Below are 23,384 nucleotides of genomic sequence, written 5' to 3'. Positions count from 1 at the left end.
TTCTGTTCTTTTGGCAGACAACACCAAAAGGGCTTTATCCAGTGCTGCCTGGAAGCTCTAATGGTGCAGGGATTTTTCCTCCCCACCCTTCCTGCTCCGGCTTTTGCTCCTCCTGTGTCCCCTGCTCCTCCCTTGGCTCTGCATCCTAGGCACATGCATCCCAAATCCAGTTTTATAGTTTATCTTTTTATTGTGACACAATTTTTCAGTGTGTTTTGGCAGTTGCCCTTGTAGTAGGAAGCCTGCAGGGCAGAGCAGAGGGATGCTGCTGTCCCTGCCCTGCTGCAGGCTGGCCTCGGTGCCCTCGGAGACGGTGACAGCAGGGACAGGCTCTCCCAACTCACTCCTCAGTAGCTTTCTAGGCACTGATGGTTTGTCTTGTGTGAAGCCCTCTTGGTGAAGAGGGAACAGTGATGACTAAGTCGTAGGAATCCTTCCTTGCTGAACAGGCTGCTCTATAGGGACTGGCTCCACAGCCAAGCCAAGTGGGGTGGCTTCAAGTGGAAAGTCTGGCTCGAGGGGGCTGCTGCCCCTGAACTTGGAAGGAAAGTAGGGCCTGGCAGCACTCAGGGTGACTTGAGGCGACAGGACCAGCAGCAGGCCTTCCTGTAGTACCAGTGCGAGCACAGCTTCACCTTCAGCACCAGCACGCAGTTGGCTGTTGCTTTGTCTTCACAGGCATCTTCTGGGGAGCAGAAGCACACACAGAAGGGGTTACAAAGGAGATGTGCTTCCCCAGCATGGACATCTCGGACAAAGCCAAGGGCTCCTCCACCTCCCTGCCCTCCCAGATGTACCTGGTGCCTCTGTGGGGCATGGCTGGAGTTGGCACGTCTGCCTGGCCTCGGGTTTGGCAGAGGGGTCACAGCCCTGAGCCAGCGCTTCCCCCTGGTAGCACTTCACCTCCCGCAGTCGCACGCCAGCACCACACGTCTTGCTGCACTGTCGGGGTCAAGAAACAGCAAAGAGTATGAGAGGCATTTTCTGTTTTTCTATAGCTCCAAGTTCTTTGCTCTAGTGGGGTCTCCCAATCCCTGCTTTGTATCCCTGCTCTTGAGGAGGTTTGGGTCAAATGGTGCACTGATCTCAAACTTACTCTCCCTTATTTTTTTTTTTCCTGGAGGAAAGCATCCCTGAATTGGGGTTGAACAAGGGAGAATTTGCTTTTCATCTCCTTGTTGCAGCTCAGAACTATTTTTGTCTGGAGCGTTGATGCTGTGACAGAAAATGGAGAAAATGGCTGCTATAAGCCAGACACAGCTCCCCAGTCTTCCCATACCCTAAAGGTTCACCAGTTAGTATTCAGGGAAAGGCAAAGCATGGACTCCTAGCAGTGGAGGAGACACGGCTGTATCCTGCAGGCCTGGAGAGTAGTGCACACTCTTCTTGAGGCAATAAACCCCATGCTCCAAGTCTTTCTCCAGCCTGCATGTGCCAGTCTCTCATCCTGCTGCCTGTTCTGCAGAAGAGCAGAACTTGGGGTCCCATCCAGACTTGGCAGGTCCTTGGCAGAGCAGAACTTGGGGTCCCATCCAGACTTGGCAGGTCCTTGGCAGAGTAGGCTTCCAGAGAGCCTCAGCACAGGTCCTGCTCCACCAACCAGGGCTACAAGGCCTCCCCTGCCCCTTTCCCAGCCTTACCTGGGACCAGGAGGTGGTGAACCACGTTGAACAGGGCCTCCTGAAACAGGCAGCTTGTTCCTCAGGTTTTGGAGAGGTCTCACAGCGTTTCTCAGGGTACTCCCTGTACAGCCCATTCTCCAGGCCCACGCACAGCACCAGCCGGGTCTTCATCCCGCGCCCACAGCTGGCGTCACACTGGGAGGGAACAGAGCAGCCTGGTGACAAATGATGCTCGAGCTTCAGGCAGGAGGGCATCCTGCTCAGAAAGAAGGCTTAATGCCTGTGCTAACACCAGCCCAGGCCACAAGAGCAGGGGTGTCTCCAAATTTCCCAGGGAGCAGGGAGAGATGCTGGTAATTAATGTTTAGCTGAGTTCACCTTGGCTGGCCTCGAGAGCAGCTACCACAGGACGCCTGGAGCAGCCAAGCTAAGACTGCAAAAGGCTGTTTCTGTCTTATTTTATGTGTATCTATGTTCTGAAAATCCACATAGTATATGCACGTAGCAACCTACATCCTGGAGTACTGCCAAGCTTTGTGTGGACCCAAGGGGAACGAACTGGTGCAGTGCAGGTGATGTGGACAGACAAGCACTGCTGAACACAGAGCTATGCAGGCTTAGCTGGAAGGGCTCTCTCCCTCAGGACACCACTAGGAAAAGCAGCAGAAGGCAGGATCTGCTCTCTGATGCCCATCCAGGCAGTTGCCAGTTTGAGATTTCACTGCTTTGAGTCCTTTTTCACCACAGCAGGGCCAGCACAACTGGCTTGCATCCTCCCTTAGTCATCCTGAGAATTCAGAGCTCATCAGCAGAGAGAACACAGCAAAGAAGCTGGCACAGGCAACAGTGAGGAGCTCAGCTGGTCTTTCAGAGCTCTGATGAGTTTCATAGCCAGGTCACTGCTGAAAGTGGCACTTTAGGGCTGTGTGTGAACCACACAGAGGGCCAGAGCAGGGGAGAGTTACAGAACTGCCAGGTTTAACCAGTCTGTGCTTGTTACTGGTGCTGGAGGAGGCTCAGCTGAATGCAGTCAGCAGCTATAAAGGGACCTAAGTGAGAAGAGAGGCTTAGCCATGACTGGAGGGAAGAGGGCTTGGCTGCTTCCCCTATTTCCTAGAAACCGTCTTCCTTAGCGTTATATGAATCCCTGTTTTGTTTGACTTCAAAGAAAAAGCCCAAGCCTCACAACTGACTCAGTGTGTTTCTTTGGATACTCTGGGATTTGGATCAGCACATATGGGAAAGCCTGAAGTCTTTAGGCCTTGAGAAACAGAAAGAGAGTAAAAAGATGTGCAGAGACTGAGTGTTGGGTGGAACAGAGCACCTGGACCATGTCCACTGGACTGTCATCCCTGAAGCAAGTACACAGTTATGGTCTGGATGTGACTTTCAGCACAGGGATTTGGGCTGTGGTTCAGGTTTACCTCCAGCTGTTAGTTATCAGAGGCAAAGCTGGTTTTGTTCAGACTTTCTCTTTACTGGTGTGGAACTCGTGTCCTCTGTAAGGGTGAATGAGCAAGGCTCTGCTGAGGAGCCAGGTGGGAGAGCAGTTTCCTTAAGGCATTACTGCCCTCCCGTGGAGCTCTTGGGAAGGCAGCAAATGCCACAAACTTCGGGATTTTTATGGGGTACGGCAGGGACAAGCTGGCATATTCACTACTCCTTCCCTCTTTCTCAAAGGAGCTGGGACAAGGGTACATATCCACATCTGGAGGTGACACTCGACAACTGTGCTCTGCCACGGGAACACATCCCAACACGTCCTGTGGGATATGGGGCGGAAAGGCGGACGCGGGGCTGGGCTTGGCTTTACCTGCTCCCACTCCTGCTCCACCCAGTGTGCAGGGCAGTTCTTGTCTCCACACGGGTGGACAGCCAGGGGCTTGGTGGCCGGGTCACACTGCGAGCTGGAGATCACCTTGCCCTCCAGGTTGCGACACGCGATGAAGCGGCTCATGCGCCCCTCACCACACGAACCTGAGCACTTGGAGAGCAAAAGGCATTTAGACACATCAGAAAGCGGGGAATTGGAGAGGTCAGGGCTGATGGTGCCAGTAGAGTTGAGTCCAGAGGCCAGCCCTGACACTGGGACTGTTGCACTGGATCCCAAGGGGCTTTAGAGGTTCATTTGGTCAGGGGCTTCCAATCTCCAGGCGCTGTGAGCTTCCCAGATTATTGAATGGAGCTCAGCTCACGGTCAACCAAAATTTACAGTGAGGAGAGGCAAAAACAGAGACTATTTTAACTTCTGTAGCTTGGCCTCTGCCAGAAGAGAGCCGACAGGGATCTGCAGCACATCTGCCCAGCTGCTCCCACCCTCCAGCCCAGCGCTGGGTGCGAATGCCCGGACTCACGGGGCCCCACTCGGAGGCTGTCCAGCGGCGGTCGCAGGGTGGGCCCGTGCACGGCTTCTCGCTGCTGGGCTTGCGGGACTCGTCGCACAGCGGAGCTTCCACGGAGCAGCGCACCTCCCGCTTCATGGTCCCCGGCGTGCCACACCGCGCCGAGCACTGCAAGGGCCACACCGAGTCAGCCTGGGGCTCAGGAGCACAGAGCGAGGGTGGGGAAGCAGCTGTGCCCCCTCCCGTTCTCCTCCTGCTGCTCTAGGAGAGAGGGGAAGGGCCCCAGCAGGAACAATAAAAGCTGTGTCTGTCTCTGTCTCTGCTGTTCATTTATTTTGGGACCTAGAGCTCCAACTCATCAATGTGCTGATGCCTAAACTGCTGTTCAAAGTCACTGGGTCACAACCCGAGCAGGCTATGGGAAGTCAGCCAAGGGGCTGCAATGGGCTTTTAGTTTTTCTGTATGTCCATGGTACTGTTTCCCAATTGGCCCTCAGTTTGGGTCCTCCAGAAGAGAAAGTTTCTTGCTGGCAGGGCTTTCACTTGGTCACTCTCCTGCTTTAGAAGTGACCTTGGGAAAAATGTTTTGCGATGGGCTTTGTCTGCTGAGCATTGCCAGAACAGGGCAGATAAATGCACTCCTTGTTTCCCCAGGGTGCGGTTGGCCAGAGGCTTCCTCAGCACCCAACATCTTGCCAGCTACCTTCCTCCAGGCCCCACCCCAGCCCTGGGAGCAAAACCTACCTCGGACCAGGTCCCACCCCAGCCCTGGGAGCAAAACCTACCTCAGACCACTCAGAGAGCTCCCACTGCGGCCCACAGGCCTTGTTCTTGCAGGCTTTCCTCTCCATGGGCCTGGCCAGCCCCACTGCCTCGCAGAGATCATCGTAGACAGAGCTGTCGAAGCCCGGCGCCAGCATCTTCCAGCAGCGCACGGTGCGGTACTGGAAGCCCTCGCCGCAGGTGCGGGAGCACTCGCTCCACCGGCTGGTCTCCCACCTCCAGGAGCAGAGAAAGCATAAAGGAACACCCAGGTAAGGGGGACCAGGGGCATGGGGTGGCAGGGCTGTGCCTGCACACCTGAGGCTCCCTCACCCAGCAGCTGCTGCTTTGGCTCTGCTCATCACATCTGAGTAAACGTGGTGCTGGCCTTGAAACCAGCTTTGCTCTTAGCAGGCAATTTAGGTGCCAATTCTTCCCCTCTTTTTGCTTACAAGGGGATACGAGGTCTTCTTAGTTTAAGCATACCTTTCAGCCCAAAAATGGCTGTATGCCTTGAGCAGAAAATGGTCCTTAGGAAGACATCTCCCTGTGGCCAGCTGATGTCACTTCCACTCACCTAGGCTGGCAGTCTCTCCCTGTGCAAAATTCGTGAGTAGGTTCTGGTCGTGTCAGGGCATCACAGTAGGATTCATCCACTTCCACTCCATCATAGCGCACACACATGGCATAGGAGGTGCTGATACCTGCTGGGCCAGCAACACCCTCAGCCATGCTCCATCAGAGCCAAGAGCCTCCTCCCACCAGCATTAAATAACTGGAGAGCTCACTGCATCTGAATCGCTCCCTGCTGTATAAAAAAATACCAGGATTCTCTCCCTCAACTGCCCCAAAGGACTTTGTGTGATCAGTCACCTGAAGCCAAACCTACCTGAAGTGCAGGTGGAGCTGCAGGGAGCATAAGCTGAGACTTTCCACCGATACATGTCAGCCAAGCTGATGTCGTCATGGCCCACAGGGCTCACATCGAACTCATTGCTGTGGAAAAAGGAGGTGGTGTGAGCTAAAAATGAAAAAAAAAATTGTTGCAAACATGAAATAAAGGGAAATTCCTCCTTGCTGTCTTTGAAGATGGAAAGAAAGCCAGTGTTTCTGCTTTCCATTTCCCCCCACTTTGGGCAAGGCAGACCACTGATGAACAGAGAGTGCAAAGCCTTGATCCACCTCCCAAATTCAACTAGCAAGGAGGAAGCATCGTTCATAGGGAGTCTTGTGTTTATCATGGTTTGCCAGCCTTGTGGGTGCCCTCAGCCTCAGCTTGTACCTCACCTTGAGGCATGGTTTGGGTTGGAAAGGGAAGCTCAAGCAAGGTCCCTCTCATATCATATAATGTAGTGGGGCAAGTTCATATGTGGCTTGCCAGAAATATTTAAAAGCTGGTCCTCAGTCTCCTGCCAAATGTTTTCAGAAGCTTATGTGGCCAGAGGAATGGGACAGGAGGGGTGTGACATGATGGTATATGTGACATGCTATGAATTCCTGGCCTTCTTTACAATCACACCAGGTCCTTCAGCACCCATTTAAATGGACCCTGAAATACGTTCCAGGAGCTCCGTGTCAGGCCAGTTGTAACAATCAGTCTTTGGAGAAAGCACCTACAGCAGCTTTCACGGGCAGACACTGGTGAATGGGGACATCAAGGACAGCAGGGAGACTCCCAGAGGACTGTCTTGGCCGTCCCTCCCCAGCCAACCATGCTCTGTTTTGCCCAGGAAATCAGGTGCCACCTTTCAGTGCCAGGGCCTCGCAGAGGCTCTGCCTGGCCGATGTCTGTCGGGCTGGCCCCGAGCACAGGGCTCTCCACAGATGCCATCGTGCTGTAGTTGGCTGCTTCCCCCTGACTCCCAGCAAACGCCTCCACCTTCAAGTCCTCCAGCGAGTTCTTGCGAGCCAGGGCTTTGTGGAGGTCCTGTGGCCAGCGGGGCCAGAGCCTGGCCGTGGAGTTCCTGGGGGCCAGCCTGGCTGCCAGGGGCTGCAGCTCCCTGCAGAAGGCGGCGTTGTGAGGGTCTCGGTGACAGAGGCGCCTGAAGAGCCGGAGCCTGGAGGATGTCACACGGCTGTTCTCCAGCTCGGGTCTCCTCATGCTGTAGGGCACAGCCGTGCTGATGGAGATTTGGTTGAACCTGAGAGCTGGAATTAAAATACATGCTCTAACTATATGGGATGGCTTGTACTTCAGTGTGTGGCATTTAACAAGGCAAAAAACTTTCAGTGTTCAGCTTAAAAGTTAAACATTTCTAGCAGGGAGCATCAGCAGGCTTTAATTCCCCTGGCCAGCCCCTCACTCTGCCCACTGCTCTGGAGCCTCATTTAAGATCTAGTCTGGGCCTTCAGTCCTGGGCTGTGCAATGTTGCACATATTCTTTGTTCCTGAATTGTATCAGTGATATATGATCTCTCCAAGATCCACCTCAGATGTCCCCTGACGATCACTGGACTGTTGCTAGGCCCTGTTGCTGTCACTGCCCTGCCTGCCAAGCTCAGGCACCAAGTGAGTGCCCTGCCCAACCTATATTACAGAATCACAGAACTGCAGCATGAACTAGGTTGGAAAAGACCTTTGAGATCATCAAGTCCAACCTATGGCCTAACACCTCCTCGCTGTGGCCACCCTCTCGCAGCCTCCCCTTCCCTCACAGAGCTACTGGCCCTTGCTGCTCCCTGACAGTCTCCACCCCACTATTTACCATCCTTCCCTCCTGTCTACTCTGATGCTAAAGCCACCTTAGATTTCAAGAAGACCACTGCAGAATGTCTGCTTTCAGTCAATAAAATGGGGAAAGGAAGAACAAAGCAACCAACCCAACTCTGTTTCTCCACCAACTGCTGCTGCTTCCTCCTCCTCTTCCTCTCCTGCTGTGTTTGCATGGTAGACCTGTCTGATCTGAAAGTCGTACTTCTCCTTCTCTTCACTTTGTTCCCAGCCCCAATCCCGGGTCTGACTGGTGGAGTTGGTCTGGAAGAAGTGTGGGGGACCAAAGTCTAAATCTTCTTGCCCTCCCCTTAGAGGAAGCTGTACACTGGTGTCATCTGGTGACAGGGAGAGCCACGTGGCATTGAAGTCCTGGGCAGCTCTGGAGTTGGCTGGAATGGGATGGTGGCTCTGGCTGGTCTCTGGTAGGGGGTGATAGAGAGGCCTGACAAGAGCAGGGGCTGCAGTTCGGAGAGGCGGTGTCCGTGGGACAGTGTAGTCGTAAGTTATGTGAGGCATTTTCCCATTAAAGTTATAGTACTGGAGGAAACAGGGAAAGAAAACAAAACTGCTTTTATTTTAAGGGCATGAATTTCCCAAAAGCCTTTTTCTAGCCACATCTGTTTGGTGATGGCTGTTAAGAGAAGACAACATCCTAATAAATCCAAAAGGAAAGACCCCCCCATACCTGTCTGGCTTCCTCAGCCCACCTACACAGGCAGGTTTGGCTTGGGAACCAGGTTATATTCCTGTTTTCTGGGGGAGGCAGGCAAGACAGGAAAGCCTAAAAGCAGCTCCTCACATACCATGGCATTCAGAGACTGGTTAGTGGGCCCGTGAGCTATGATGTACTCCAGCCCATCCGAGGTCAGGCTGGAGGGCCGCCGGTACTTGAAGATGGTGCCAGCCACCCTGAAGTTCTGAGGGTTGTCAATGGCCGAGTTGCCGTTGAAGAAGAAATGCCCGGATTCATCCGCAAGTGCTTCAAAGAGAGAGAAAACAGATAGATGGGACATTCTGCAGAACTCTGGCACTGAGGAAAGAGCCCACAAATGAGAAAAGCCCAGCAGAAACAGAACCCCAGGCCCTGCCCGTAGCGATCTTGGGCTCCAAACGTCTCTCCTGGCACTGGAGATGTGGTAGCTTTGTTTTTGGGAGAGATGAAGCACCCATGTAGCTACCCTGGAGGAAATGCTCTCTCACAGCATAGGTGGGAGTGCACAGAGCCTCCTCCCACTTCCCAGGCAGCTGAACTGGGGTCTCCACACCCAGCCAGCTCCTCTGCTCACCCAGGATGTTTTCTGTTTTCCTGCGCTCAATGATGAGGATGTCTGTGGCACCAGCAGGGATGTTGGTGATGAACACATAACCTGAGGAACAGAACAGAGCGTGAGGAGACCTCGAGGACAGAATAAAAAGTTCTGGGTGGGAAAAGTAGCTCATGGGACAAGTGTGTTTGTAGGGAGGCAGCACTGCCCTTCAAGAGCAGGGCACCAAGGACCTAAATAAATGCATGTTATACCAGTCTGTGAGCTCTCATCCCAGATTTCCTCTGGAATCCCATTAACAGATCACCATTACAGATGTCAGTCTGAGCACTGCTGGGTGTGGAGTCGGGAAGGAACTGGACAGTGAAACAGTCTGGCTTTGGGGGTGTGGATGAATGTGCTTTCACACTCTTTCTGGCAAAAGCACAGAAAAAAGGCTTAGTAGTGATCAGGGCTGCTGCTGAACAGAGGGTGGAAAAAGACCATAGGTCCCCTCAGCTCCTGACTCCATGGAATTTGTCTCGGGAATAACATAAAAATTGACCTTTAAAGGGAGAGGAAATAAGAGGCTCTTAAAGTTGCGTGGTTTGGCAGTTTGTCTTTCCCGCTGGAAACGCAGGTCTTGTCTGTTTTGTAAGATACTGAGGGCTGGAATGGGAGGCCAAAACTGTGCCCATCCAGCTACAGGGGGTAACACCATTACTCCTGCCCTGGAAAGGTGCTCCTCTAGGCCGCTGTTTGCAGGGAGTGAGGCAAACTAGTGAAACAACACCAGTGTGAGATGTTGTTCCAAAACATCCTCAAACCACAGTTCATTAATTACTAATGAGCACACCACAGTCCATTCCTCCTGTGGTTGGAGGATTGGGCCATCAGGCTGCAGGGATGAAGCTCAGCCTGATTTCAGAGGGGACTGTCCCTCAGCTGGTGCCAGCCACAGGACTGGTGAAAGCAGGAGATTAAGTGCAGGCTGAAACAAATGCCGTGACCCTCATCACAGCTTAAGTTTCAAATGACCACGTAGCACAAATGAAAGAAGATTCATTGATCTCTGCACATTATCTGAGGTGGGCGAGATGCCAAAATCAATAGGAACAAATAGATCCCCAGCTGCTTCCTATTCTAAACAGGTGAAGGGAAACCTTACCAGCCTAATATAGAGCACATCAAACCAATCTCCTCTGGTGATTAAGTGAGAAGGACAAAATACAGGCATTTAAGCAGGGGTGGTGGCACTCCTCAACTCTTTCCACCAAGCAGCTGGGAAAGCTCCTACCCACGTTCAAGCCAGTCCCCCTCCATGCCAGCTGGTGGTAAGAAGTAGCAGGTGAAGTCTCCAGACTGGTAGCAGGGAGTACCTATCTGTGAGATTGCCTTTCGGAAGGTGCCCGAGACACGGTGGCAAGTGCTGCCGTCCCCTCCACACACCCTGCATCTGTCCATCGTCCGGGGCGAGTACAGGCTCCCATCGCACCCAACTGGCTGCAAAGGACAAAACAAGAGAGGGTTTCCTGGGGCCAGCTTATCTCCATGGGGGCAGGGTCTTTCCCAGGAAATGCTACTGTGCTCTTCTGGGCAGGTTCTGGGGGGTTGCAACGAAGGAATCCGATGCGATGCCTCTGTTTCAATTCCCTGCTGGGACCCCTTGGCTTTGGGATGACCAGGAGGTTCAGCCATGCAATTAAAATCCCAATTTCTCTACTGCTTCCTGCCAGAGCCTCACCTCACACTTCCCATTGATGCAGACCCCTTGATAGGTCCTGTCCTTGCAGGAGGTGCCATCCTGTGCTCGGGCCATCAGCTGCCTCTCTCCACTCCGGGTGGTGCACTGGAGGTCACACGGCTTGTTGGAGATACTGGTGTAGTCATCTGCAGGGACAGAGGGTCACCAGGCAGGTCAAGGTGCCCAGAGATGGGCAGCAAGGAAGGGGACCCTCCCCTTGTCCCTGCTGATGGTTTGATGTCACCTTGGTGATGACACCCCAAGGCTACGGATTTTACAGTGGCGAAGGGGTCACGGTGTGAGCACTGGGGACTGTGCCAAGCAGAAATCCTTCTTGCTGATAAAACCTCTCCCTTGCCACATCCTTGTAGTGCCATCACTGTGCCCAGCATGGCAATGTGCATCAGCAGATCCCAGGCCACACATAAATGCACAGGAGCAAAAAAAGGGGCTGTGAGAGGGGCAGTGGCTGTGTGGGATGGTGGCCAGCTATGCTCCGTTTACCTGAGCTGCTGGAGGTGCAGATGTTCCATGTCCCCTTGGCAGCTAATGGAAAAATAGGTGAGTCCAGAAACAGGGTAATATCTTAGGTGAACTCAATCTGAGCTTTAAGGGACAACTGGACACCCACGTGAAGTTTCTGTGTAGGAAATGGATGAGCATCCTGTTCAGAACAACCCAGAGCAGCCAAGAGCATCCATCCCTTGTCCCCTTAGACTTTACTTTTCTGTGCCCAAGAAGATCCTGTGGGTGTTTTCTGACCCTCACCCCTAGTGTGAAGTTGTGAAAACCCACCTGGATAGAGGGGCATCCAGTGGTAATAGCGCTTCCCAAAGGCTTTGGCATTGAAACTGGAGCACTGCTGCTGTTTGAAGCTGGCTGTGTTGGCTGGGCAGGGCTATGGAGGGAATAAAGGCAATCAAGCAGCTCCCTATCTCACAGCCATTCCTGTGACAGCTGCTAGACCCTGCTGCATCCTCACAGGATGAAAATGCCTTGTCCACCATGGAAAGAATTGGTGATGGACTTGGAGGTCCCCTAAGAGAGGCAGAAAGGCCAGGCCTTCGTTGCCAAGGGCCTCCCAAACAGCTGTGTTTAACAGCCCTGCAAAAATTCCTTCCAGCAATGGGAAAAGCAGCAATGGGAAATGCATCCTGGAAAAACTTCATGCTTCCCCTCACCCCACAACAAATGTGCTTTTACATCCTTTTGTCCCATCTCCCAGTCCCAAAGAATAAGACCCCATCTCCCACATCCTCAAAGGCACACCATCCACCACCCCAGGAGAGGATCATATCCCTTGTCTCCATCCTCTGAGGGACCAATCCCACCCCAACTGGGTGGATGATTTTGCAGCTCCAGGTAGGACTCCCTGAGTCCCACACCTCCCAGAAAGGACCAGTCAGAACTGGAAGTGGTTCTCACCTGCTGCTGGCACAGTTGGTAGCGCTTGGCTTGACCAACACACATGGTGCTGTTTGTTCCCTGGGGCATCTGGAGCCTGAAAAGCAGAAGTTTCCAGACATGAGCTGGAGGTCTGTGAAGTATCCAGGCACTGAGGATGACAGAGGAGTCAGGCCTGACTTAAATAGCAGAAACAAGGAAGGTTTTTTATCAGAGCAGAGCTTTCTGGATCTAGACTGGCCAACATCTCCTCTGAAACACATCATCAGTGCTTTGAGGTGGGTTGTGATTTTAAGCTGTTCTTGTTTTGGGGTTGGTTGAGCAGACAGTGAGTAATTGCAGTACTGACACCCACATGGGTGTTCACTTCTGACCTCCAAAAGGGTTGATTTGACCAAAAACCAACAGAACCTGATGGTCCATCAGCCCTACGGATGTGCCCAGGATTTGCAGTGACTGGGGGAGTTGATTTCAGAATCCACTGTGTAGTAGGCAGAGAGATGGTGCCTGTCAGGGGGACTGGCCACCCCAACAGATTATCAGGGAGGGCTTGGTACCAGTGATGAACCAAAACCATAGGAATTTCTCAGCATGAGCTATCCAGGACATACTGGACTGATGCAAAGACAGAAGAAATTCTTGAAAGCTGTGGAGTTATATGGAGAATGGCTGAGACCACAGGTTAAGGCAATGCAGTAATGATCTGCAAAGTAATTTAGGCAATGAGTAAAGATCTGCAGCAGACAGTGTGTTAACAGCTCTGGGAACTGAGGATACAAGGAACACCATAAGCATATTCAGGCTGGCCTGGCTAGAGGTACTGCAGCTGTCCCTCCAGAGCAGTGCTTTACATGACACAGGCAGAGCCTAAATTTGCAGTAAGACCTCAAAAATGTCATGCCTTTCACAAGCAGAGGCTTCCTGCAGACTCAGGCAGAAATTGTTTTGTGACCATACCTAGCTCACTTAAGCCATTCACCTTAAAGCTGCAGAAACCTTTGGGCTGGGATTTCTTTTTTTCTTTTTAATTCAGATTTGATCCCTGGATTAAAACACCACAGCAAACCCTTCCCTCCCTGGCTGTGGAGTCAAGGATAGAGCTGGCATCAAATGGAGAGAAAGATCTCTCTTCTGGAAGCAGGCAAAGGGCTGCTCTGGCTGTAGGGGTGCAGGACAGCCCCAGGCTCCCTCCCTGTGCTGCTCCCCACTGCTTTTCCAGGATGCTGGAGTGGAGGAGCAGCAGCAGAGACATCCAGGGAGGTCACAGCCAGAGGGAAGGTCCTGCAGCACATCTGGACCTTCACCATGCTGTCAACCAGCTCAGAAAAAATAACTTTTCTGCTGCAGGAAGGAGGGCAGGTCAGGGGCCCTGCTCTGGGCTTGTTCTGCTCAGGAGTGCATTCACGCAGAAGAGAAAGCTCGCTGTGCTGAGGATGCCCGCTCTCATTAACACCCCAGGAGCCTGCAGTAGCAGGTTCCAGAGCTGCTGGAGGAGGGGGAATTGGTGGCAAGGTAGCCCAGAGAGGACAGCAGAAGTTCAGGCAGCTGCAGTTCCCCTGCTCTTCCCACTCCCACAAACCCAATCTAACCAATCCCAGGACTGTAGCAGCTGTAGGGGACAAATGCAGATGCTGTCAAGTGACAGCCAGATAAATGACAGAGGGGAAAAAAACTTGCCAGCTCTGCAGGGAATAAAGAGGTGAAATTGATGAGATGTGGCTGAGCTGGCTGCTGCCAGGAGTAAATCAAGTCCCCACAAGGTGTCTGGCAATATGTGCCCACATCCTGAGCACAGGAACTGGCCACAAATCAGGGCTGGGATGGTCAGAGCAGGCATGGCAATGAGGGTTTGTGAAAGAAAGAAGAGGAACAGAGCCAGCCTTCTCCAGCCCATAACCCCATCATCTTCAGGACTCCAAGAGAGGACCAACCCCTTGCTTCCCATCAGATAAGTCAGGCTGAGTGATGTTCAGGGCACCTGTCACCTGCCCCACAGCAGTGTGCTCCTGTCACCCTCCCCTACCACTGCCCACAGACAACAGCTGCCTTCCCTTCCCAGAGGCCACCGATGAGGGAATGGCTGACCCTGCAAACCCAGGAGGTTCAGCCCCAAAACACAGGTCTGGGGCACCCCATTTCCCTTGTGCCACTTGAAACCTGGCCACGGGCTCAGGCTGGGCCACAACTCACCTCTGTCGCAAGCAGTGCCTCTCCCGGGACATCACACCCCCTCCGCAGGAGCGGGAGCAGGTGGACCAGGAGCTCCACTCTCCCCACCACTTGGTGACTTCTTCATCCCAGACACCAGCTCCATCTGCTGCCTCACTACTGTCCTGACAGAAACAGAGCATTGTTAGCTGGAGAGCCTGGCTGCTCAGCACCACAGGCAGCTGTCCTGTCACCTGGATGCCTCCTAGACAGGCAGCAGTGGGACGAAGGTACCAGGGTCTGAGTCCTGTGGGACCACACCAGGATCTCAAAACTTCCCTCCAGGACTGAGTTCTGCATGGGAAGCAGGATGCCTTGTGATCTCACGGGATAGAGGAGGGCTGTAGGGCTGGACATGTGTGGCAGTAACAGCAGCTGCAGTCTGGCCCCACAGCATCACTCCCAGCCTGGCTCAGGAGAGAAGAGGAAGAGCTGCAGTTCTTGGCCGTGCAGGGAAGCTGGGAGTACACAGGTGTCAATCCTCAGAGCTGTATTTCCACGAATAAACTTCCCTTTGTGACTAAAGCAGCTCAAATCCAGGCTCAAATCCCCCAACCCTCGCAAAAAATAATTTTCAAGGGAACTTCAGAACCACAGCCTCTCCCCACAAACCCCACATGTTCAGAGGAGGAAAGCTCCCTCTCCCAGCACACCTTGCTGGGGCTCAGCCTTTAAATTTGGCAAACCTGAGCTCCTCTGGCCCCAGCGGGGTCCTTGCTGCTGTTGGCTGTGCCTCCACAATTCCCAGCAGGTAAGCAATTCCATGGTTTAGCTGGGCTTTTTTTCCTGGCAGTATTTTCCTGTTTAGCGTCTGATGGTCTCAAAGCTCCCAGGGACTTTGGCAAACTTGCCTGTGCAAGAACTAATCTGCTGTTTACTGGAACACAGCTGTGAGTAGTGTTGAATGCAGCCCTGAGTTTAACGCAGGACAGTGACTGGAAGGGATTTATCCAGCTAAAATGCCAAGTGCTTAAATATTAATGGACAGAAATCATGACAGCTGCAGCCATTCTGAAGCTGCACAGATAAATTTGGCCATAACAGACCCCTAAACATGACCAGCCTAGAAGTAAATGAGTCCCCAGGTGAGGCAATGATAGGTTGGATTTGAACCCAAGCAGGGGACCCCAGCCAACCCCATGCAACCCTAAATGCAGATGTTTCATTGACCAGGGAGCTGGGTGGTGTTGAGACCTCAACCAGTCAGGTGTGTAAGCATGGGAATTTTGAACCCCCTATAAAAGAGGGGGGCAGCAATAGACCTGAGCTGTTTCTCACATGAGCCTGCTCGTGTGCCTGTCTCCAAACTGCGACCCCAACGTAACAAGTGGTGAATTCCTGACATGATGACAGCAGCATCCATGTGTAGAGCTGGGGAGACAGAGGGCAGGCGTGGAGAACCTGTCTGCAGCAAAAAAAGCTGCCAAAAACAGCGTGGAGAGCCAACCAGGGCGTGAAGAGCCAACCAAAGTGCAGACCCCTTTTGTAAATACCCTTAAAACAGAAGAACGGCGCCAAGAAAATGGGAGGATGGCTTTTGCTGGAAGAAAACCCAGTTGTTAAGGTATGGACCCTCTTTTTACTTCAGTGGGAGGTAAAGGGTGAGCAACAGGCTCTGTGTAGAAGCCCAAGGGGCTATAATTAAATCTCAATACCTCAATCTTGGAAAGGAGGCAACAGCACCTCCTGAGGCTGGGGTGAGAGAAGGCCTTTCTCCCACAGATCTTCACTGTTATATGTTAATGTATAGTTAAGTTTGTTCCCCTGTTGGTTTGCCAAGTTGATGTAATCCCTGTTCAGCTCCCATTTACCCTATATGGATTTTTCCCAGAATGTTCTCCCTTCCCTCAATCCCCATTGGCCCCAGTTTGGTGCAATCCTCTGCCCCTGTTTTCCTGTTGGTTGTTCCTGTCCCTAACTCCGCCTCTGCAGCATTTTGCCCTGCTCCCATTGGACCCTGACCCTCTGATCCACCCCCTCTTTCCCATATATAACCCTGGACCCTCCACACAGTGTTGTCTTTGTCCCTGACTCTCTTCAGTAACTAAACCCTTCCCGGAGCACCGTACTGTAATAAATGGAATTGATTCGTGCTAACTAAATTGTAAGTGTTATTAAAGTTATTATTAGAAACAATCAAAAGAATCAAAAGTGTTACAAGGCAGATGTACCCCTTTACAGATGTTACATGTTAAAATTGAGGTAGAGGATGCAGTTTGGAAGATAAGTGATGTCCCAAGACAAAAACGGCCTTGAGATGGACAAAATTAGAACACCTTTAGGCATTGGGTCTAAAAACCAGTAAATACAATTTACTAAGACTAATTAGTAGATTTACATAACACAACGCTTAGTACACATGCACAAACCTGTAAGGTTATCCAAAGGACAATGAGGAAGAGGAGAAGCCTTCGCCAAAAGACCACCAAAAGAAGACTGAAGACCCCCTAACAACAAGTGAGGCATGCCGTGAAGAAAAGTGACATAAAGTCAGAAAAATGGGAAATAGGAGGAAGCTTATGGGAAACATTAATGAATATGTATAAGCATACAATATATATAAGTTTAGCTTGAAGTGCTTTGTTTTGTATGTGAGGGAGGGTAAGAAACCCTCTCTGTACCCCAGTCGGTTTTGCTTATGCTTTAATCACACTTAATTACAGGCAGATTATATATATAAATTGTAATTTTTTTTCTAAATTATATTCTTTTACTAAACTCTATTCTTTTATACCAAATTACTATTCAATTAACTAAATTGCATTCATTTTTAATTCCACTGCCATTAACCCAAGGGACCTAGTTGTCAAAATTCTAATTTCATTTATAACAATACAAAGACCCATCCCCATCTGCCTAAAGGTTCAGTTGTGTGCTCCAGGCTGAAGAAGCACTGGTCACTCTCAGGCCACGTTGTTGCACGATGACACAGCTTCTCAGGGAAGCAAAACACACTGGTTTTAGTGGCTGATGGTACTGTTGTAAATAAACCTCTGCAAAGCAGAGCTGGTGGATGTGAGAGAAAACTCAGCAGGGTTTGCTCATCACTAAACGTGCTCTGCTCACTGCTTGGGCTGTCTCTTGGATTTGTGCTCTTCCAGGGTGTAATCCCGAGAGGACACAGTCTTAACGAGCACCAAGGCAAATATAGGTTGGATATTAGGAAAAAGGTTTTTTACAGAAAGGGTGATATAGAATGGTGATATAGAATGATGCCCAAGGAGGTGGTGGAGTCACCATCCCTGGATGTGTTTAAAAAGACTGGATGTGGCACTTGGTGCCATGGTCTAGTTGAGGTGTTAGGGATGGGTTGGACTCGATCTCTTCCAACCTATTATTCTTTAATAAAGCCAAAGTGCTCTTCATTTTGGTGTGTAATTCCTGCCTGACAACTTGTGTTTCCTCAGTGCCTGCCAACAGAACAGCCTCTGGGCAGAGGAGATGCAGCTGGTTTATGCAGATGTTTGTAAATTGTAACTTAAATGGTTGAAATGTGCATAGTGCCTCTTTTTGATGGCCAGAGCACAATGGAGGAAGCACCGTGTTACCTGATGCTTTGCCCTCCAGTGATTGCAACAGTTGATTTCAAAAACAAGACAACAAAACTCCTTGTTGTACTTTAGTATTCTGGCTGGAGCTGACTTGCCTGACAAGGACCAAATGCTGTGGCCAGCAGCTCAGCTGCTCATTAGGAAAATGAAATTAAGAGAAACAGACATGTTTTCAAAAATACCTTTTTCTGTTCTTCCAAATGATCATCTCAACCAAATTCCTATGATAATTTTTGTCTCACTGTACTTTATCAGGCTGTAAATGGAAATTCTGACTATGCAGCTTCCACATTTACAAAGGAAACAAACCAAAAGTCTCTCATTGTGAGGTATTTTCAGCTAAAATCTTTCCCTGACTGCTCCTATGCTTCTTTGTGATACATATCTCAAGACTGGGGTGGAAGAGCTCTTCACAGCTGTCAGGAAGGAGAATTCCAGCAATCTATCTGGTGTCTGAGTGGAGAGCTCGGCACAAAACTGATTCTCCCATATCTGGGGAAAAAAAAAAAAGCTGGTGTCTTACCCCTTCCATGAGGCAAATGGACTGCCTGGATAGAAGGCACGTGGACCAAAAGCTGCAATATTTGCACAGTTTTTCCCTAAATGGCAATAAAAACTTGTGTAGCTGTAACCTGCAAGGTAGCCCTGCCCTGAGAATCTTGTGATCCAAGCAGGTGAGAAGGGTCAAAAGGAAAACAGGTGAAGTGGAATAATTAATTCTGCTAATAATTAAAACTTCTCTGTTGATCTACCCCCAGATACGAAGCAGACTTTGTGTGTTTGGGATGGTGAGGAGTTGCAGGCTCCTTTTGAGGGTTCCTGCTCTTGGGGTGTTCTACCTGGGTGCAAAGAGATCAGGTATGTGGGAGCACAGCTGAGGTTTGGTGGAGATCAGCATCCCTGCCTCTGTGAGCTGCTTTCTCACAAATAGAACAGGGTCCATCTCTGCACTGCACCTCACTGGTAGGAGCCCAAATGAAGATTTATTGGAAGATGCTAATCAGGGAGACTTGTTCTTTTACTCGAATGTGTTCTCCCATATCCATAATCCCTGTTCCTGCTTCCTCTCTGTGCTGGAGGAATCAATCACTTTTTAAGCAGATTGATTTGGTTCTCAGGTTTTCCATGACCAAGCTCCCTTGCCAGAGCTTCCCTGGGAGCATTTATTTTCTTGTGTAAGCAAGGACAATGCTGAGCTGTCCCCTTGGCCACGTCCCCTACAGCATGACTGCATCCGAGTCCTAGACCTGGATTAGGAGTGGGAACTTCAGGTATTTAGAGCTGGGGCAGCTGGTTCCAATCTGTGCTGAATTTATTGTCTTGTCAGAAATAAATCTGCATTGACCACGACACACAAATGGTTCTTGTTTTTAATTGAAGATATATGCATTTTCCAAAAGTCCAGATAATAAATTAAGGACTGTGAGACAGACTCCAGATTAGATTAACTCCCAGCTTCAGTTTCCCAAGCCTCTCGACAAATCCCAAGAGTGAATTCTGGACAAATGAACCTCCCTCTCCACCTACTCACAGAGGGAGAAATGAAAGAAAAAAAAAAAAAAAAAAAAGAATTATTTTGCACTATTCTGGTTGTGGGAGATGCTGGAGCTGCTCTAATTTGCATTCTGCTGAAGAATCACTGAAAAAGAGCAGGATAGAAATACCAGAGGTGCACATGGGTCTGGCCTTTATAAGGCTGGCTCTGCCTAGGCTTGGCCAAGGGCTCTGCCTGAAGGAGATACGATTCCTTGGGTGATGAGAATTTCCATCCCTAGAAAAGACAGACCATATTCCAGCTCAGCCAGGTGCTCCCCACAAGAATTTCCCCCGAGGTGCTTGTGGTTTGGCACCTGGTGGTTACAGAGCTGCAGCTTTTCCTCTCTGAGGCTAACCAAGGAATTCCTGTGCCTCCACACCTGTGCTGGAGGCCATGTGAGGGCTGCCCTCCCATCCCCTTGAAAGAAATTGGTCAGGAGACACTGGGGGAGCAGAGCTTGAACCCCAACCTGCAGGGAACTACTTTTCCAGGATAAAACGCCTGCCTCCAGGTTTGCCAGCATCAGAGGAACATCACTCTCCAAGCCAGTGCTACTGAAATCTCTTTCTGCCCAAGCAAAGGCCCAGCAGCTGCTTCCCCTCTCCCCCCTGCCAAACAAAGGCTGCCACAAGCAAAAAATGCTTCAGCCCAGCACAGAAGGGCGGGCCTGGCCTGACATCCTATCGGATTTCCAGGCGGCCTTTCTGAAGAGTTGAAAGGGATAAAATAAATTCTCTGCTGCCTCTCTGTCATGCTCTGCATCAGCTCGGAGCTACACTGCGTTTCCCAGAAACCTGGGAATAACTGCAATTACCGTGTCGCTGGCCCAGTCCCCTGTGTTGCTTATTGTTGTGACTAATCTTGAGATTCATTAGAGCCTGGCTCCTGGAAAAAAAAGCTGTCTGGGAAGAGAGACCACAAACATGCCTCCTTAATAGAGGAGCTGGGGGGAAAGGCTCTCCCTGCAGCCTTCGGGGCTGGCCCACCACTGAAGGGCACAGTAGCTGTCGTAAAATCTGCTCAACCCTGTCTGAGAGCGTAAGACAACTCAAAACAGCAGCTGAAAATGAAATAAATTCTTCCCAGACCTTTTCCGAGGCCGTTAACTGCATGTCCTCTACCAAAAATTTCCACAATCCCTTTACTTAAGGGCTTCTCTCTCTGCAGAAAGCCACACCACTTACTGAAATACTAAATAGCTTCAGATGTCTGAATGCCTGGAATGAATGGCAGATTATTATCTGGGAATGAATGACCCGTGTTCAACGCCCCTGCTTTGGGTTCCCCGTCCCATTCTCTGACTAAAGCTGTGCTGATACGCTCTACCAGAGCCCTGGGGGAAAAAACAATAGCAGTTGCAATTATGTATTGATATTTTACAAAAGAAGTGGGTTTGTATAAATCTATTCCTCATCCTGTCATTGTTTTACACTATTTATGTAGACTAGATAGTCTGTGGGAGAGATTCAATATTGGAAGCAGACACAAACCCAAATTTTCCCTAGAAAAGCTGAAACAAGAGATCTGAGGAGTTTTTCACAGGGGCAGGTATCCTGAGGTAAAACCAGCAATGCAGAACCATTTTTAAGGGATTGGGAGGAGCAGTAATCCGTGGGAAAATGGAAGCTTGTTAAGGATGTGGAATTGCAGCAGATAAGTAACAAAAATCTGGATGTATAATGAGGTACAGATGAAAAGCAAGTTAGAAAACCAGTGAACAGAAGCCAGTGGAGAACTGGCTACCAGGAGAACTACCAAATTCTGTTGATAATCCTGCCATGAAAAAAGGTTCACAGGCAGGTGCTGCACATCGTTACAAAACACTTGGTCCAAATCAAGCTAGGTCCTTCCCTGCAAGCAGGATAACACATTTATCCTGGGACAAGCTGGTAAAAAGGATGGAAAACAGTGGAGAAGGGAGTAACAGGCAGTGAACATGTCTATCACCAGGATTTTCAGAAGCATTGAGTGCAGTTAGGAAGGAAGTTAGTTGGGAAGTTGCTTGCCCAAACTATGGATTGAGGTTTTCTGTCACTCTTTGTAGAATGTTTTCTATGGAAAACAGGAGGGCAGGAGGAACCACAGGTTAATTCTCCAGTGAGCATTTTGTGGCCTGCCTTGCACTGGAGACAGACAACAATCAGTACCAGCAATTGGGACAACTCACAGCACATCACCTGTGATCAGATTGCTCCGTGGGGATCTCCTGGAGCAAGGGAATCCTCAGGGCAGGGCTGGACACAGAACTGGTGTGTGTTTATCCTGGGGAGCCCTCCTCCCAGCTTGGGATGCCCTTGTCTGAGGTGTTGTGCAAACACAGCTGCTGGGGGCGGGGAGAACCGAGCAGCCAAGGCTTGTGCACATGTGTTGATGGAGAAATCCATCCAGGTCGGTCCCGAATGAAGGACTTCACATCTGCTTAGCTTGACCTGGCTTGCTCTGCCTGAAGCTTCTGACTTAGCCCTGCAGCTTAGGGGTAAACAGAGCAGGCAGCAGATGTGCAGGCAGGTAAAAACAAAGTGGAAATGAGACACTTGAGCTACAAAATTAAGACAAACCCCAGAGCAGGAGACACCGCTGCTCCTCAAACCTGAGTTATCCCCAGTAAATCTGCAGTGTCTGGTCTTCTCTGTGTCTAAAATGGCTCATGTGGGATTGCTTCATCCCAGCCATGAGTCTGGGGGTGGGAAACACAACCCAAAACCCTCTTCCTTTAGCAGAGCAGAATCCCTTAGGCAGCAAAGAAATCCGGCCGGGTTCCCCTCGAGGAAACGGGAGCGCCGAGGCACAATGCAGGCAGTGACCCGTGGAGGCAGGGGCACCGCCGGCGCCCCGCAAAGTCGGGATTTCTGCCGGGAAACCGGGATTTCTGCCTTGAAACCGGGATTTCTGCCTTGAAACCGGGATTTCTGCCGGGAAATCGGGATTTCTGCCGGCCCTGCCACGGGAACGGGGGCGATTCAGCCCGGCTGGGCCTCGGGAAGGAGACGGGACAGGCACAGGGGTGTCGGTGCTGCGGTGAAACAAGTGCCACGGGAGGAGGGCCAGGTTGAGGGGGTCCTTTGTGGAGGAGAGAAGAGATGAGGAGAGCGCGGGGCTCTGATGCCTGGCACGCACCCCATGGCTAGTGGGGAAAGCAGCTGCCTAAAGCCACTCTCGAGGTGGCGGGAGGGACAGGGAAGGGGGAAATCTGTTTGTTTCCAGCCCTAAACTTGAGCCAACCTTCTGCTAGGGATGAAGGTGGAGGGATGAAGGTGGTGGGCAGCTTCGGGCGAACCCGCAGCCAGGGAAAGGCGCCGCGCCCCCGTGGTCCCTCTGGTGATGCTTGGGACCCTCTTCGTGCATCCTCACACCCCCATCATCCTTTTGTTAGTGCCAGGCACGGCAAAGCGGGCAAAGCCTGGTCCTCGGCGTCAGCTTTGGGGAGAGGCGACGAAACCCCCTTCCCAAGCAGAGTATGAGAGAGGAAGAGAGGTGCGGGGATCCGCAGCACGGGAACCTGAAACCTGCGGGGAAAGGCGAGGGGCCGCGGGTCGGACCCCTCTCCGTCCCTGCCCCGCCGCGGCTCCCCGAGGGGAGGGAAGAAGGGAAGAAGAGAAGAAGGGAAGAAGAGAAGAAGAGAAGAAGGGAAGAAGGGAAGGAAGGGAGGGAGGGCGCGGGGGCCGCCGCTTACCTTATCGCCGAGGGGGGCGGCGGCGCGGAGGAGGAGGAGGAGGAGGAGGAGGAGGCGGCGGGGAGCGGCGGCCATGCCGCGCTGCTGCTGCCGCTGCCGCGGAGGAGGAGGCGGCTCGGCGGCCCCACCAGCGGCGGCAGCGGGCGCGGCGGGGCCCGAGGAGCGCGGCCCGGCATGGCTGGGGGAGTTAATGACTTTACAACCTGCCGGGTGGCGGGCGGCGACCCGCGGCGCGGCCGCTCGGCGGGGGAGGGATGGAGGGATGGGGTTGGGATGGGGTTGGGATGCGGATGGGGATGGGGATGGGATGGGGGCCGGGCGCTCCTCGGGTCCCGCCGAGCCCCGCCTGCCCCTCGCACCGCCCTGCTGCCGCCGTCCCCGGGGCTCGGAGCTCTCTCGCCGCGCTGTGCGACTCTTCCCGAGCCCCGAGAGGTCCCTGCGGAGCCACCCACGCTGCCCCTCGCTCTCAAGCGGAGCCCTCCGTTCCTTTTCTCCCGCACAAAACTCTTTTGCTACCCGATTCCCCCTTCCTGCCCTCTGTAGGCAAGCTCTGCTTCCAGGGCATCCCTCTGTCCGAGCCGGAG

General features: G+C 51.7%; 1 protein-coding gene across 1 annotated transcript; it reads right to left on the bottom strand.

Annotated features, from left to right (window-relative positions):
• Positions 1-83: 83 nt before the first annotated feature.
• LOC107207883 (ADAMTS-like protein 2) lies at positions 84-22,976 on the bottom strand. Its single transcript, XM_033516444.1, has 19 exons — positions 22,801-22,976; positions 21,932-22,065; positions 14,022-14,361; positions 11,853-11,928; positions 11,223-11,325; positions 10,428-10,573; positions 10,063-10,186; positions 8,726-8,806; positions 8,243-8,418; positions 7,547-7,976; positions 6,472-6,874; positions 5,616-5,722; positions 5,304-5,430; positions 4,750-4,963; positions 3,977-4,132; positions 3,436-3,606; positions 1,641-1,817; positions 798-942; positions 84-685 (listed from the first exon to the last, which is right to left on the bottom strand). The coding sequence occupies exons 1-19, from the start codon at positions 22,974-22,976 to the stop codon at positions 567-569; spliced, it is 3,405 nt and encodes a 1,134-aa protein (XP_033372335.1). The 3' UTR covers positions 84-566.
• Between the last annotated feature and the right edge of the window lie 408 nt (positions 22,977-23,384).

The sequence above is a fragment of the Parus major genome, chromosome 8 (assembly GCF_001522545.3).
Source record: "Parus major isolate Abel chromosome 8, Parus_major1.1, whole genome shotgun sequence".
Classification (NCBI taxonomy): domain Eukaryota; kingdom Metazoa; phylum Chordata; class Aves; order Passeriformes; family Paridae; genus Parus; species Parus major.
Note: the sequence above shows the minus strand (reverse complement) of the source record. Positions and strands in the feature narration are given on the sequence as shown.

Excerpts from the sequence above, each read along its gene's own strand:
- LOC107207883 (XM_033516444.1), bottom strand. The coding sequence starts at position 22,976 with ATGCCGGGCCGCGCTCCTCGGGCCCCGCCGCGCCCGCTGCCGCCGCTG. Across the intron at positions 10,574-11,222 it reads CTGGATGCCCCTCTATCCAG|ATGACTACACCAGTATCTCC; the intron begins GTGGGTTTTCAC and ends CTGTCCCTGCAG. Across the intron at positions 943-1,640 it reads TCACCACCTCCTGGTCCCAG|TGCAGCAAGACGTGTGGTGC; the intron begins GTAAGGCTGGGA and ends TGACCCCGACAG.